This window comes from Pagrus pagrus (assembly GCF_965226575.1).
Source record: "Pagrus pagrus genome assembly, chromosome: 2".
In the NCBI taxonomy this organism is placed as follows: Eukaryota; Metazoa; Chordata; class Actinopteri; order Spariformes; family Sparidae; genus Pagrus; species Pagrus pagrus.
The window spans coordinates 20,075,574-20,092,932 of record NC_140186.1 but is presented as its reverse complement, the minus strand read 5'-3'; the positions used below and the strand labels follow the sequence as shown (position 1 = coordinate 20,092,932).

Sequence of the window (17,359 nt, the reverse complement as noted above, 5' to 3'; positions counted from 1 at the left end):
AGGACAAGAAGCCAGAATGTGTACTGTATGTGGTCTTCTCCCGACTGTTCAGTTTTACGATGCACATTATTGATGATGCAACTATTGATATTTTCCTATAATGCATGAGTGCGTACTTTCTCAACATCAAAATTGATGACAAAGTGCTTGCTCTGCAGGTGCTGCACACTCATTTGTCAGTAGTGGTCATGGTCCACTGCACTGTGATCCAATTAAGAACCATTATGAGGTTCATAATCTTTCAAGCAAGAGCTCATTATTTCCCTTATACCAAGAAGAAACTTAATCCCTCACCCTACAGTATCTATGATGTCTTGCCTGATCTTTCACTAAGTTACTCCACCTTTTAGTCAGCATATAATAACCACACCGATATAAAATACTAGCCATGACAAACTTGTTTTAGAAGTTTGATGGGGCACAACGCAGTTATAGTGGCAGATCATTTAGTTGTATTACATCATTTTTTTTTTTTTTTACATATGAAGAGTTAATTTGCAAAAACAGATACACCGAATTCTTTAAATGAACAGACCAACGCCAGATTGATTCATATTCCCAGGCATGCACCAAGAAAGAAACCAAAAAGAAAATTAATAAATCAAAGGAGACATTTGTTTTTTGCAAATGCACCTTTCATGTATTGATTTAGTCCAGAACTTAAATTGTGCTCACAAATTGCAATAATTCTTTTAAAATTTGGTGCCAGACCATCTACGTTACTAAGTAATTTATAGCTAAGACACAAGCTCTCTGAAAGAACGTTTTATTGAGTGCTTACTTCTTTTTGCAGTTAGTATGCTTTTGGCCGCTCTTATTTCAAAGAATGGGCTGTTTCAATACTTTAAGTTCAACACATTTAAACAAGGACTTAATTTGTTTGTTTGCCAAATTAGGTAGTATAAGTTGCCACCACAATTTCAAACCACCATTACTCAGTGCATTTTTATTTTAAAGTCAGCAAACACCTGTATCTATGAATCCAAAATGCTTTCACACATCACTTCTCAGATAGTTTGCTGTCATTATTATCTATTGCAAGAGTTATTTTTCCCTTTTCCGTTAGCCAAGAAAGCAACAAAGGCCTCGTGCACGGAGAAGAAGGAGGCTGTAATGGGTCAGTCTGACAGAGCATTTTAAGAAAAGCTAGATGTGTTTCTATATGCGATTACACTTCCTCCAACTTCTCTTTTCTGTCATTTTCCTTATTTCCTTTTCTGTCTGCCTTGGGCAACTTTTCATGTGAAATAAAGCTCGGTGAGGCAAAGGCGGTTGATGAATGTCTGAAAGCGTTGGTTTTACTGGAGCTCGGCTCAATGTGTCCCCAAGCCTTGGAGTCTATTCAGTGCTAGAGCTCCTCTCCCCTGCTTCCGATTCTCCGGTAAGAGGAGATTGAAAAGCCCTGAGTGCCTGGGTCTGGGATGATGAAACATGCACACTCACATGCAACACACACACATACACACCTTGTCTCTCACTCATGTCCTCGCTGTACCTGTCTGTCTAGCTATTCTTTTTCTCTCACTTTATTCAGCCAGAGCCAACTGTTTGGCCCTGCAGCCGGTGGAGGCTAACCTCCCTTAACCTTTTGTCACATGGTCAGACAGCTGAGTCTGCCTGTGCTGCCTTTTCTACCTTTTATACCCCTCTTTCTTGCGCAATCGCTATTTTGCTTGTACACACTGGACAAAATGACATAATGGGCTAATATTGCTTGTAGAGAAACTTTCTCCACAGGGACAGTAGACCTTTTTTATGGCATTGGCATATGACATTTTGACAGAAGCACAGGTATCATTGATAACACGGATAATGACTGCATATTCTGTCTTGGATTATCAGGCCACATTTACACGTGTCAGTACCTGCGTCTTTTAACTTGATAAAATCCAGATAGGATTCGGTACAGAAACCCCAAAACTGGTTGTGTCCAGCTTGGTTTTCCAGGGCTACACGAGAATCTGGATTGGCAATACTCCAGTCAGGAGGTTGGTGGTGATGCATGCAAAAATGGTTACTGACAAAATTAGTAGGAATAATTATTTACGGTATGCACTTTAGAAGTTTAGTCAAACAAAGCACAAAAAGCGAACACAAAAGCTTTATCATCTTAGAAGGTTCTCATTCACGCCTCCCTCTCAGCCACACAGATCATTTAGTGGTCAAACTGATCAGGAATCAGATAAAAGCTACAACAGCTCTTTGTGCCTTCTCCATGATTGTTTGTATTTAAATTGCTGGAACTGCTTCCCAGTCGGGAACTTGTTAACTCTTCTCCACATATAAAACTACAATTGAACATTAGCTTGTACATAGCTAGCAGAGCGGTATATTAGTAGGAGGTGTGTGTTTAGGTTTCAGCTGGCTGCAAACTTTTTTTTAATCAAGAATACGATGGTGATCGAATGTATTCATTTAACATGCACCTTTCTTCTCAACACAGGTGAGGGTGGAGTATGTGGAGGTGAACATCTCCACATCTCTCCACCACTCTATATAGTACAGTGGGGAACCTATTTCGCAATCTACTGAAATATCAGGGATTTGATTAAAATATAACTATGAACTATACTATAAAAAATAACTAAACCAACATATTCAGTTTAACTCACTTTATGACCAAGGTTTTATTCTTGTTGTAAAACTGCCCCGTGATAAAGGGCTAAAAACCCAACTTTATAAGTCTAGATGTATACCACGGACATAGACACACACCAATGATTGTGCTGGATCAGCTAAAGAAACATAAGCTGCAACTTGTCCCATTTGTTTTTATGAGTCCCAGTTGTGTCACGCAGACCAATTAGAGGTAATGTCATGCGGAGAAGTGAGTCAAAGCAACACCAGCAACAAAAGACAAAGTCACCCATGGGCCACATGTTTCTTCCCTCAGTTCTTCAAATCTGAGACAGGGGATAAGGGAAGTCATTACCAAGTGTGCGCTACTTGGGTGTGTGTGTGTGTCTGTGTCTGTAAGGGGTTAGAAGAAAGGGTATGGGGTGATGAAATGCTGTAAAAATCTGGAAAGTTGCTAACAAGCACACTGATTTGAGCTTAGAAGGGAACAACTGGAGGAAGACAGAAGTAAAAACAGAGAACTAAAAGAGAGGGAGCTGGACTGCTGGAGTCCAAAAGAGAAAGGAAGGTGAGGAAGCATAAGGAAGGAAAGGAGGAGAGGAGATAGGATGTACCAAGGAGAGGGATGGAGGTATTCAGAACTCATTGTAGTGCTGATTCTTTAACACATTATATTATTATAACTCGTGTATAAAAACTGGGGTAGGCAGTATTTTTTGCCATCATTCCATTCTAATTTTTTAATACTATTGTTAGTCAAGTGGTCTGAGGGGAAACTGTTTTCAGAAAATCTTAGCTCATGACAGGAGACTTTGGCCAATTTTACACAGGTCATTTCACAGAGCAAGCGTTCATATTGGCTCTTCTACAGATACACGAGATAGTGAAAATCTGATTGAATGAACAGAAATCCTCCAGCAAATCAAGCAACTTGTGATAAATTTTCAATATCCCTTTTGCCAATAAGTGGTAAAGAAGCATGATTACAAAAGCTGCCTTTCTACCAAAGTACTGTACTTCCCTTGAACCCCTACGTATTTCAAGGTCACTCTATCCAAACACAAAATCTGTTTTGCATTTTCGCAGAGAACAGAACTCTTAAATGTAGGGAAGGTTGTTAATGAGAACAACAGGTAAGACTGACACACCCCACCGAGCAGGCAACATCTGTGAACGTCCAAAACAGGTTGATATCATGTCCGTTGAGCCAGGCCATGATCTGGACGTCCATTGACATCCAGAATTAGTTGAGAATAGACGTTCATACTGGCTGTGATCTGGACGTCCACGGACAGCCAGAATTAGTCGACAAACAACATATAATTGCTATACAACGTCCAGAAAAGAGAGAATGAAAAACTTTCATTCTGGCTCCCCAGAGGACGTCTTTTAGACGTCTTGGATGTCCATAAATGACATCTAAAAGATGGGATCTAGACCACTTTTTGCTCACTGGGACTGTACATCACTGCCTACTGACAGCATATACAAACTGATAACCTTTTTCCCCCTACTCCGCTCGCTTTCACTATCTCTTTTCTGCCACTCTCTCTCTCTCCCTCTTGCTTGACTACACACTCACTACGCAGTAGTGGTGACCTTAAACTGACTACACACAACCCATGGGGACCTCTTCTTACATTCTGGACTACATTTAGAGGATTAAGGACTGGTTTTAGGGCAAGGATTAGGGTCACTTTAGGCTCTAGGTCACAATTATTGAGAGTTCAAAATAGCAACCTCACAGTGTTGTGTTTGTTTTATCCAAGCAATAGTACAACATTTTATATGAATAAAAATAAATACAACATAATTAAAATAATTAAAAGGGAAACAACAAATCATCACATTAGAGAGGCTAGCAACCATGACATACTTTTGATTGAAAAATGACTTCAACAATTACAGTAAATATTGGACAATTGATTAATTAAAGCTGCTATTAGTGATATATATATATATATATATATATATATATATCTCCTCCTCCTCCTCATGCAGTAAAAGAGGGAAGACATATCCAATCAGGACAGAGAGTGGTCCTGTCTGCTATTGACTGTGCAGAGCAGGATCCTCCTGTTTGCTGTCCTGTCTGGCGATCACTGCTGCAGGTTCAAGTGGAGACGTAGGGGGGAGAGAGAAAATTGCTAACTGCAAAACGGACTCACAGCAGCTTTAATTGACTAATCAGTTTGAAATAAACCCAAAACAGAATTGAAGTGGAGTAAATCGTGCAATTTTCCGCTGAATTGTAGTGGAACCTTTGTCAAGAACAGTGCTCAAATTGAGTACTTGAGTAAATGTACTTAGTTACATTCCACCCTTGGTGGAGAGGAGAGTTTGCTTGTGGTTTGTTTCTGCTAACACGGACACTTTTAGCAGACAAAATGATGCAGACTGAGCACACTACTCATTTTCACGCTCTAGTTTTTAACAAAGATTCAAGCTGATGCTCAATCTCACACACACATATGCACACACACAAACGGCTCCCACAACTGATTAATGTTAATGTGCCACCCTTTTCTCTTGAAGAGGGAGCTACCTCACAAGTCTCTTTAGGAGTTTCACACAGCTCAGCAGGTTCTCTCGAATAAAGAGATCGGATATACACTCGCCTCATAACTCAAAGTTTGGATATTTTTAATAGGAGACGCTTCACCCCCACACCTACAGTCAAGTTTATAGTAATGTTTCGAGTCAGCTGCTTTGCAAGTTGTTTCCCCTTAAAACTGCATGGTTGTTCACTTGCACAACAAAGTCAGAAGCAAAACAGAAGAATCAAAGTTACAAAAAAAAGAGTAAGCAGCAATGTAAGGAAAATGAGGACAGCTTAATTGCCAGTGAGAAGAAAAGAAAGCAAGATCAGGATTTTAAAGAGGATACATGTGCATGTGTGTTTTGTATTTGTGTGTAGATGCTTGTTTGCTTTGGGGCAGGTATAATAAGGCAGCTCGTAGCCAGCCTGTGGGAGAGCAGGAGGTGAACTGAGGTCACTGACTCCAGTCTCTCTACAGGCTTCACTTTAATGATGGGGGAGGGGACATGGAGAGACAACGGGAGGAAGAGAAAGAGAGTGGGAGGGTTTATGAGGCCAGGAGTCAAACAGAGCAAGACAGAAAATCAGACACACCTCAGCACAAAAAGAGAAGAAAGTTGTAAATACAGCTCATACAACCACCCACACATTCACATCCATTCGCCTGTTCTCCATATTGCATAAGTAATATTTCTGAGAGGAAATACATGTTTTCCTAGCTGAAGGTATGCAGAGAGCAACCCAAACCTCTCATGTCTTTTACCTGCCACTTCCAGACGCTCAGACAGACAAACAGATCAAAGAGAGAGATGAAATTGTACCCAAAAGCAATTCAAGCCAATGTGAAAAAACTGAAGAGTCCACAATGCCAGCTGAAACACAGTGATGGTCAAACTAGAGCATGCACAAGACAGAAAACAAAATACAGAGGAAAAACAAGTTTGCCACCGAGAGAATCTGAAGACCAATCCAATTTTATAAGGCATTACGTAACCTCCGTGGATAGCTCTTTTTGCATTAATCTCTTGGGTTACGCAAGCCATTTCTGGGCCAAAGCGCGAGATTTATAGCAATGAGCTTATGATGCAAACTAGCTTTAGTTCTTTTACAGCATGTTGTGGTTGTACATGCACACACATGGATTCACAAGCACATATGGAGCCTTCCAATAAAACGCTCCCTCTCACACAAGATGGACAGAGTTAGACGTGGACCAATAGGTAGATTAAGCTCCCGCACGCACACGCCCACGCACACACAGCGCTTCTGAACTGGCTTAAGGCTCAATGTAACACTTACTGTTGCCCTGCTTTACAACTACTAGACTCTGTGGATTTTAATATTGATGGCCAGTTCATAAGATAAGTCAAACTTCTCTGACTAACAGATTTGATCTTCATTCACAGGACTGAGATATCTGGGGACTGACAGGTCTGTGATGGTGTGAGCATGTATGAAGTTGGAAAAAAAATAATTACAAAATAAAAAAACCCAGCATGTCAGTGTGAGGGGTAAACCTTCATTGTGCTAGATAAAACAGATGCCTGTTCACCTCCTTACCCTCACTGCGAGAAAGCGCTTAGAGCAACCAGGGGATTTAACACAGACTGAGATTCCTCTTGTTATGTGAATGGTTGAGTTCAGCAGTTTGACAGGCAAGACAGAGAGGAGAGTCGTGAAATACCACTGCGGAGGCAGAACGCGCTGGCAATGTACTAAGGCACATAAAAAAAATTAAAAAAAACTTAACATAAATGTTTTATGGCACAGATGAAACTTAAAATACAAAAGATTTGAGAACAGATGGCCGTTATAGCAATTTTCAACTGTTAGTGAGGGAGATGTAAAACCAGATCTTGGCTACGACAGAGGACTGAATCATTAGCTTTTCTGCTGGTGGCCCAAAAATGTCCAACACATCAACTTTGTTTTAAAATTTATTGTTAGAAAACAGCAGAATTAACCCATAACAGTAACAATAACATTAGCATTAACCCATAACCAGAGTAATAACTTGTAACAAGAGCATTAATTCAAGACAAGGGCAATAACTTACAACAAGAACCATAACTCATACTATCATTACTAACTCATAACAGCAGCATTAAGTCAACCTGCAAGCAGTCTCTTAGACAACGGTGTGTCCTTTGGTTCTCAGTCAGATCCAATCAGGATATCCTCCCCAGCTTCATTTTCTTGTCCAAATATGGTCACTTCTGGCTCCAAAAAAACAAACAAAAAAGAAACAAAAAAAATGAAATGACGACGACCATTATGCCAAACTGGTGGCTTCAAAATGGTAGTCCACAGACCAGTGTGTGACCATGGTGGGTTTACACTTGGTCTAACCATAGGAGACATTTTGTGGCCCAAAGGGGAACATGAGTTCTGCAAGTGCCCTTCGAAGGGCACTCTGGGAGCTACTTGGACCAATTACATTAAGGCGTAACCCAACTGGTTTCAAAAAGTCAGACTGTATGTACACTGATGAGGTATTTCAAAATTAAAAAAAGACAATAAAGTTCGGCATGCTTTAGGGCATGGATACTTTGTGATTGACAAGTGGCTACCACTGTTTGTCCTTGGGTTCTTTATCAGATCCAATCAGGATTAATTGTCCACATATGGTCAATTCTGAGTCCAAAAAGCAAAGATGCTGATGGGCAGAATGCCACACTTAAGGCTCCAAAACCATCACTGTGGGCTTCCTTTTGGGCTGATCAAAGGTGACATTTTGCATGGACATGAATGCTGCAAGTGTGCATTAAGTGCCCACAGAAGGGAACTTTGGGAGCCACTTGAACCAACTGCATTAGCACTTGCCTTTGTAGTGTGACATCAGGGTCTAAAAAAAGCACCATAAAATTGCCTAATAGAGATGGACATATCCTGTTTGAGAGGGCACTAGCAACTTCCCTCTGTCCTCAAATATAGATTTCAAGCAGCTTTGATGAAGCAGTTTCGAGCTCATAGTATGTACCTGCTATTGATGTGTTTTCATGTAATTTGGAGAGAATTAATAGCAGGACAAAAATATTAAACACAGCTCTGCAACTCAACGCAATACTATACTTTCCATACTAGTAATACTGTATGTGCTTGTGTGTGATAGGAGCAGAAATAACATACAGTTAATGAGACAGTGCAAAAAAAAGAAAACAGTTGAGAAACAGTACAAGCCTGACATGCACATTTCTGTGGTTCTCAAAAGAACACCAGACCTTAAAGCCCCTCACACTTCTGGAGTGGAAGGTTAGAATGAATGAGCATCCCTGCTGTCGACCTTATATCTGTCTAGTCACACTATCCAATTATCAGCACATCTCAGCCTCTCGTTTTACTTCCTCTCTCCTTCACTGGTGATGATTAACTGTTACTCTGTGTCTCTCCACCTCCAACACAAAAATGGCCTGGAGTGTGATCTCCATGGCAACCTAGACATTACCTGCAGTTGAGATGAGATGGTGAAAGTTGACACCTCAAGTTAGGGGAAGATATGGAGAGAGTGCGTGGGTGATGGCACGATCAAGTCACACAGGGCAAGGGAAGAACATCTATAAGCTGCAAGAACTTCAGGTGGGTTTTAAATTGGTAGTTAGGAACAAATCCTCTTGGAAAGTACAAAGAACAAAATTGCCCATATTGTTGGCTCACATTAAATACTGCTTATTTACCCTAACCTTACCAAGAGCTATTCAAGGGACACACTACAGTATACAAAACACAACAAAACTAAAGTAACCAACAAATCATAATCTACTGATGACTAGCATTACAAAATGTTTATATTGGACCATTAAATGAACCTTCAATTACTTTTTGCAGCCCCAAGCCTCAAATGTTCAAAATTAATCAAATACAATCTGATAAATGTAATATTTGAACAGTCTTTAGCAGCAGCTGTCAGGTAAGGGTCGGGGGATGTGTGATCACAGCAAGTTTGTACGACATGCTGTGAAAAGTATTTATAGTTGTCCCAAACTGCTACACTGGAAGGCGGGGTGAAAAACAGGCTGTCAGAGAGTGAACAGATGCAATATCATTTAAATATGGTGATAATGGTGCACATTTTCACTAGAATACACATTTGCTCTCTGGATTTTCATCTCTCAATATTACTGAACTTTCTACAAGACTCTTTACAGCAGTTACAGGATCAGGAACAAAAGGTGCTGACCACCCATCCGCACCCTTGAGTCTGTAAGGCGGAGCCCTGTCTTTTCTCCCTCTAACACTAATACATCTCAGGTGCCTTGCCAATCTAATTGGCATCAAATTCAGCTTCATTTCCATCAAGCTACTCAGTTAGCCCACGTTGTGAGGAGTGCAAGCTCAGCAGAAACGGGGGAGATGCAAAAATCCGTATTGAATTAAGTCAGGTTTGTGTGCTGCTGTGTGTGGGGAAGTCAGAATGGAGTAACATTGTTGCTTTGTACAGAACTGAAGGACATTGAAATCTCAGAAAACAAAGGGGTGCCATTTATCAGTGAGCCTTCAAAAAAGAGGAAGCAAAGAACCATTATTTGCATATTTGAATAACAAGACACCCCAGCTCCAGGGATGTCAACTCAGCACTTTGCTGCACTCCCTTTTCTTCCATCTTCTCCCCTACAGGCTTCTCCATACACATGTTCTCATAAGTCCATCGACCCGCACAGTGACAGGCTTGAGACTGAGCTATGTCTCTACTGTCACTGATCATAAGTAAGTGATTCCCTGTATCATTATGACCTGCAGGCCACAAGACAACACAATCACATGAATACAGAGAGAGTTCAGCTTTTATGTACTGTAAGTACACTGCATCCTGAGTTAAATCAATGGAAGTTGTTTTTGTGTATATACTCTGGTTCATTTTCACTTTCATAGTATGTTAGTGAGTCCCAATGTGATCTGAACCTGCGTCTCTAGTGAATGAAGCCCAGACACCTGATCGTTGTGCGGATTGGAAACTACAAATCAGGGTGTATGTTATATACAGTATACTGTAAGATCAGATCATCCCCGCAGTGGCCAATTACAGCTAAACTCTGCTTCCTCCTCAGATGTAGCCATGAGAGCGATGTATCACAGTGTGCACACACACACAAACACACACACCACCGTAGAGCTGTGGAGGTGGATGGACCCTGGGCACTTTTTGTTCAGTTCTGTTCTAACACTGGTTAGTGTAGCCCAAAGAAAACTGAAGTAAAGTTTCCAAATCTGTTTTTGGACTCATCTAAGCAGCCTCTTTGGGGCAATTGTTGTCTGTCTGTCTGCCTGGTTTTCCATTTGTCTCGGTTGGCCTGCCTGCCCAGATTGCCAGAGCATTTGTCTGTATATTTATCTGTGTGTCTGGCTACATCTTTGTGTGTCTGCCTGTTTGTTTGGTCTGTTCATCCATCTACCTGTTTGCCTTTAGGAGAAAAATGTTCAACATTTCTCACCTCCTGTCTTTGGAAGTACTCTTGCACAGCTATTGGGGACAGAAGGCACAAAGGGAGAAGTGCAGTATGTTGACAAAAATCGGACAATATTTGGAATAAGTGAGAGACTACAGGTTTAACAACTGTTGTAAGAGACAAACATATCAAGTAGAAGAATCTGAATCACTTTACTTCTGTAGTTCCACCACACCGGCAGATAATACTCGGGATGTGGTATCACAATAAATCAACATCAGCAGCAATGAGATCAACACATCAGACATCTGTGTGGAAACAATGAAATTTCACAAATGCGTTTGTTGACAGATATTTTGTGTCAAATGTTGATTGTAAGCTATTCGCTGTTATCACTACAGCGTTCTCTTTTTCTTGTCCGTTTACTGACAAAACACAATGACTGCATTTGCATGACAGTGTGAATATACACAAAGCCAAAATGTAAGAGTACAGAGAAATGGCATAAAAATGCAGCAGATTTTTTTTTGTTTCAAGAGAATACTCTGATGATTTCAGTCTTTGTATTTTATAGCAACAAATAGAAAATCAGTCCTCCTGCTTTTGAAAACATGAATCACTGTGTAGCTGTATACAGCTAAGTAACGAGACAGGAAATAATGAATGGATATGCTTTCGAGCTGCACAGCATGACATCACAAAGGAGTACCTTATGGATCATTATGCTTTGAACAGTGAATCCTCCTTTAAAGGAACAGTTCACCCTGAAATCAAAAATACATATTTTACCTTACCTGTGTACACAGAGAGTTTACTATGGAAGAAGGGAATGACAGGAAAGTGGAACGTAAGATATAATATGATAATAAAAAATGGCACAGTGTCACAATAATTTAGATATTTTGTTAGATCTGTTGCTATGGGGTGTAACTTTTCCTGTGGATGAAATTACAAATGTATCCATAATTCCTCTCATGCTAGTGTAGCCAGACAAAAGAATCAAACCCCCTGTTAAAAGGAACCAGAATACTGGAAATTACATCTACTTTGTTAAAAACTTCGTCGTGGAGAACCCCCAGACACTCATTAGATTGTCCCACCTACATTTTAAATACTCTGTACGCCCATGCTTGTGACAGAGAGGGATGTAAACATTAATGGCCTACCCCTCAGCTGAGCTGTAGCGTTAGCTAGTTTAGTGAGCTTGCCTCTTCTCCATGAGGGTATGCATGCTTTTGCAAGGGGACACGGTTGGCTAATAGTTCTTCATGAGAGTGCTCGCATTGCATTTTGAGTAATTGGGCCCGGATTCCTGGAAAGGTCCATCGCTGTTGAGTTTTTCAAATGTATTTTTTTGGCACTTTGAGCACCACAAGACAAGTGCCATGTAATTCCATTATATTCAAGAGAAGAGACACATCTCTATGGCCGATATCCCCATAACTTGGCAACTCACACCAAAACAATCTACATAACTTAACAGCTGCACTGGGAAGAGGGAACATATGTATTTTCAAATACTGGCGCTCTGGATGTCTCATCAAAGAGTGACCCTTTGGGATTGTAGGACGGGTCAGCCGCCATCCCAAAGACTCAGTCAATAAAGACACTGACTGATTTGTGTTGAGACATAGGAGAATAAAACACAACAGTTTTACAATACAACTCAATAGCAACCAAACTGCATTATCACCTCAGTTCAACCTTAACATTACATTTTTTTTGTCTTTCTGAAGTCAGGGTTTGAGGGAAATGAAAGGTGCGAGAAGAAAGAAGTGTCACATCAACAAAGAACAATTGGACACGCTGCATAACCCTTCTCTGTTCCACTTTCCTGCAGCAAACCATGTGGAAAGATTGACATCAAGAGGTGAAGTTCTTCTCACACCAGTGTTTTTAAAGGAACTGAGTCAGAATTCAAACGCAGTTTCCAAGGCTAAAAGCTATTTTTCCTTCCAAAGCTATTTCATGTGGGAAAGGTGAACCAAATAATTCTTCACGCCGGTATGTTGGATTACACTGCACAGTCGCCTAAAAGACAAAGAAAAAAAATATCACATCCCGGGTTGTGAGAGTAACCAGTTTTTAAATTGTGGTTCTGAGACACTGCAGTTTGATGAACACATTAAAAAAAAATTCTGCCGTCCATTTCAGGTCCGACAACTGAACTTAGCCTTGTGGATCAAATCAAAACAATTGTATTTATATAGCACAAAATCACAATCACATTGCCTCAATGGGCTTTACAATCTGTACAGTGAGCGACATCCTCTGTCCTTGGATCCTCGATTCGAGTGAGGAAAAACTTGCCATGTTGAGAAAAATAAATAAATAAATAAATGGATGTTCCTGCCATCTCATTTTTAAAGTATAAAATGCCTCAAGATTTTCCCACTCTCTCCTGCTCCCTGCAGAGGTTTTATATGTCTACAAAATGACTGCCAAAGGCTGGGGGTCAATACAATACTTCTTCTCTGATTTGTGGGAGTTGTCGCAGGCAGTGCACAGTGTAAAAGAGTGCAGCGGGGTCTCTGTAGACATCATTATATTGATCTATACCCTGTACATGTGTCATCGCAGTGATCAACGATGGCAGAAAGACAAAGACTATTGGCCCAATCAAGGCTGAACAAAGACGTCACCCATCTGCAGCACGATCCAGTTGTCTCCTCAAACTCGTACCTATTCATAATTCTACTGTTCAACATTAGCCATCCATCTTCAGGGAGCTTGACAACCTGTGTGATTTATTCAGTCTCAGCCATGAAGTAGATATTGCACTGACTGGACAGAACGAGCCTGAGGGATCTTTCCCAACAGGGTAGATTTACATCCATCCACCCGTCTGTGTGTGTGTGTGTGTGTGTGTGTGTGGGCTGTACAGCTGTATCCGTCAGCAGAAACATGTAAGCGTGCTGACGCAGGGGATAAAAACACACACACCAACGCAGTCACTGACAGGAAGCCGTAAAGTGCGCTGATAGGAGATCAATACAGCGACAATTAAATCAACAGGACCTTGGGCCCTCATACCTAATCTGCAGGTTACGTGGGAATGGGGTGTGATTAGAGCATAATGCCCTCTTCCACATTTTGAATACAGTACAATATGTGGGAGTACAAGAGAACACTATCATAACAGGAGGATTGTAAAAGGTTATCGGTTTGTTGTCACAGCTGTCATTGGGGGTCATTTTGTATCCCTCCTAATAAACATGGTAAATACGGCTGTGACAGGATGACAATCGTGAAAGTGAATTATACAGTAAATACAATATGTAGATGTTGCAAAGGGCCAGACTCTGGTTCAAGTAATCAAACTGTTTACTTACAACTTCAACCCTGCTGATCAATAACCTTTCAAAGCAAACATGTTTCCTTGTCTGGATCATCCCTATATCGATGTAATGTAGCCTGTCACCTGGAGAAATGTCACCTACTGGCTTTTCTTAATACCAGTTGAGACAGAGGTTCATTCTGGTTTACAGCTGTGGCACTAGCTCCTTGATCTTCAGCAGTTTAACCACTCCTGCTGCTGCTTTACATTCTTAAGACAGCTGGTATTTGCAGCTTTCACAGTCAAGCTAAGAACATTGAAAGTTCACTGAAGGAGATGATGAACTGAGTGTTGGTTTGATGGATGACACATGGGGTCAACAGATGCATCATCACATGCTCAAATCCCACTGCCAGTAACAAGTAAAACATTTCATTCAGCGTTCAGTAGCTTTTGCAGACAATAACTTACCCCTGCAGCTCCTTTACAGACATGGAGATTTTGAGGTTATGTCCCAAAACATGGAGGGCAGTGAGGATGTCAGCCCACTGGACCATCTCTCCCAGAGGACCCCCCTTCAGCACTTTGGGGCTGAAAACATCTCCAGACTCTTCCGTCAGAAAGCCCACATGGACCAGGATCTGAAGGAGGACAGGGACACGTTGTGACAAAGAGTTGAAATAAGTCTGCAAAGAAGCTGCACAACATAGCTCCACTTGAAAAGAACAGTTTATGACAGTTTTGGCCAGCGTTTCTATTAGCAATGAAAACAATGTAGGCTGTTATTAATGAGATCCGGGAACGGGGTGACATTGCTACAGTGAAGTCCAATGGGACAAAACTCATAAGCAGCCAGATTATGTAAAGCATTTTTTTTAGAAGTAAAACAAAAAGTGAAAAAAAAATGAAAATGAAATGAACAACTGTGTGTGCACGCAACTAAAGCATGTACACCAAAATGTGTACATGTGCAATAATGTCAAGAAAAGCAAACTCTAACATGTCATGCTACCGCTCTTTTGCTGCTTGATACAAAAGCAAAACTCACATTGGTTCTCAATTTACGTGACTAATCTTCACGAGAAGTCCGTCTAATAATACATAATTCAGTCCGATTTAAGGATTCATGGGAGTTTGTTGCTTGTGAGCTCTGCATTTACAGAGAGCATTCATTGATCATTCTTGATCAATTTATCAAATAAAGCAGGGCCTACTTTGGTTGTTTGATTATATGCACTCCCCTACAAAATCACTCCCATCACTCTAGATTCACCAATTCTTTTCAAATAGTGCACTTTACTTAGTGGAAAGTCTTGTTTTCTTTCATATCGCAATGTATTCAAAATATCGCAATATCAGTTTTTTCCAATATCATGCAGCCCTAATTTACGTTAATCATATGTTGAACAAAGAAGTTGGTCTATAAACTGACCTGTGATAAATGTATACCACTGATGGTTCGGTAAAAGTTACCTCCAATCGCCTCATTGTGTGAGTTTCTTGCTTGGTCTGACTTCTTTTGAAATATGTCTTCCAGTTGTAAAAAAAACAGTAATTATGCCTTTATGAGGTCAAGTTCAAAGGTTAAAAAAGGCATGAATAAGTTAGTTACGTTATGAATAAGTTCTGAGTAATTTCCTCGTCATTTAATAAATCATTTACTATCATTAAGAAAGCTCCCCCAATACAATATACTAATTATTAACAAGGTCCTGCTGCTAAGTAGGCCGTACTTTGTTTGTTAACTCTGTTTCACAATTTCACATTTTGCAGAGTGGCAGGTCTGAACTCGTAGTTTAAATGGAGAATTACTCAAAACATCATTAGTTCTATTTAAAAAGTGTATGTGTCCTGTTAGATAAGAAGCTTGAAAAACGTCCATCCACTCTTCAGCACAATATACTGTACATCTATTAAAATAACATATCTTACATGATCCTAGATGTCTTGCTGGTGAAGCGGTAACTTATATATGCACAAAACGTTTAATGTGTATATAATTTAATCTGATTTACATTATACTATTTATACATGTGTGTGTACTGTGTAAAGTTAAGCTCCTTGAAAGTTAAGCTGCTGCAGTGCAAACTGTTTTAATGAGTTTGAGGATTAAAATCATTAGAATTTCAGACTCTTCCAAAAGAAAATTATGGAAACTGAAAAGTAATTCTTTGAAATCCCCGACGACTTATCCCCTCATGGTCCAATGAAACAGCATGCACATGTAGAAATCCATCATTATGGACTTTTCTGTCCAACTCATTTCATATGCACCATATGCCTATACAGATTACTGCTGCCCCTAATTCTTTTGCATCCGATGGCGAAATCACCTTTTGTTTTAAAAAAAAAATCATAAAACACGTGTGCGGGAATTATCATAGTTAATATGTCGCGCTATTATACAACTTTGCACTTACAGGATACAGTCCCGTCATGCGTGTCCACCTCGCCACTGCATAATCAGTGCAACCCACCAAGAAATGAGCAACACATTGCCTTTCACAGCGGATTAGACACAGCCATGTCCAAACGCTGCTCTGCTGAGTAATCCTGATTAACTAACGCAGCATGAACACCTCCATGCAACAAACATAATGAGCTTAAGGCCAGCTGTGTGGAGTTTAACAGGAGGTTTCATCTGTGATTGCTTGATATGTCTCCATCTCTCTGACTGTATGTAAGTGCATGTGCGTCCTATGTCTGTACCTTCACAGCTTTGGACTGCAGAGGTAATGATTAAAAATATCAAAGAGCTTTTTAGAAGTGGGCACTCCCTTCCCCTCTCCATCACAACACATTAGCTACATTGCACTAATATACATTCCTACACATCCTACAGTTTATGGTCCTAAAGAGGATTATGAATTGATTTTTGCATTCTTAATTATGTCTGTATGGGAGAAAGAGAGAAAGAAAAAGAAATATTAGTCAGGTTATCTGATTTAATGACTTAAAGTGTGTGGTAAAGTGATGGGAATTTTTTTTTTTTAGTATTTTGTAGTAGAGCTGTATACAACAAGTACAACTGCTTAAGTTGTTCCACTGATGTCCAAAATGTGTGTAAAACATTGGACAATGGTGTGTATGCGGCAGAGTCAAGCTCCAGTGACACTCCAGCTGGCGTGAAAAATCCCCTGATTTAATAAGCCTGCTCTATTAACTTCTGCTTCATAAAAAAAGATAAGTGAAATTTAATTACAGTTTGGGTGGCAGATGGCAAGAGCGAGAATTCATGGCGCCAATACTATTCATTCTCTTGGCTGGGTGGCTGTTGTGGTGCTGGTGAGGGTTTATCACACAAACACTGGCAACCGCGCAGAAATGGAGACAGAAGGAGACAAGTTTCACGTACTGCCAGCAGCACAGGAGCGCTGCTAAATAAATACGAGAGATATCACACAGTGGCAGCAGAGCTGAATAACTGTGGATTGGTTTCTATAAAACTGGCATCCACACAGACACAAGTTGATAGAGAGTGAGGTAAGGGTGCTTTACAAAACCGGGCAACTTGCACCCATCTGGACTGCTGAGGAGACAATCCCAGAATTAGAGTGGAGTTCAGTGATACATATCAGGACA

At 40.4% G+C, this 17,359-nt stretch overlaps 1 protein-coding gene across 4 annotated transcripts in view; it reads right to left on the bottom strand.

The window, feature by feature from the left end:
• The window catches only part of LOC311272544 (alpha-1,6-mannosylglycoprotein 6-beta-N-acetylglucosaminyltransferase B-like), a 123,558-nt gene that overhangs the window by 39,683 nt on the left and 66,516 nt on the right, over window positions 1-17,359 (bottom strand). For all 4 annotated transcript variants that reach the window (XM_084379035.1, XM_084379036.1, XM_084379034.1 and 1 more), the window contains one exon: window positions 14,249-14,418. In XM_084379035.1, the coding sequence (XP_084235161.1) occupies window positions 14,249-14,418 (170 nt within the window). The remainder of the gene's footprint in view (window positions 1-14,248; window positions 14,419-17,359) is intronic.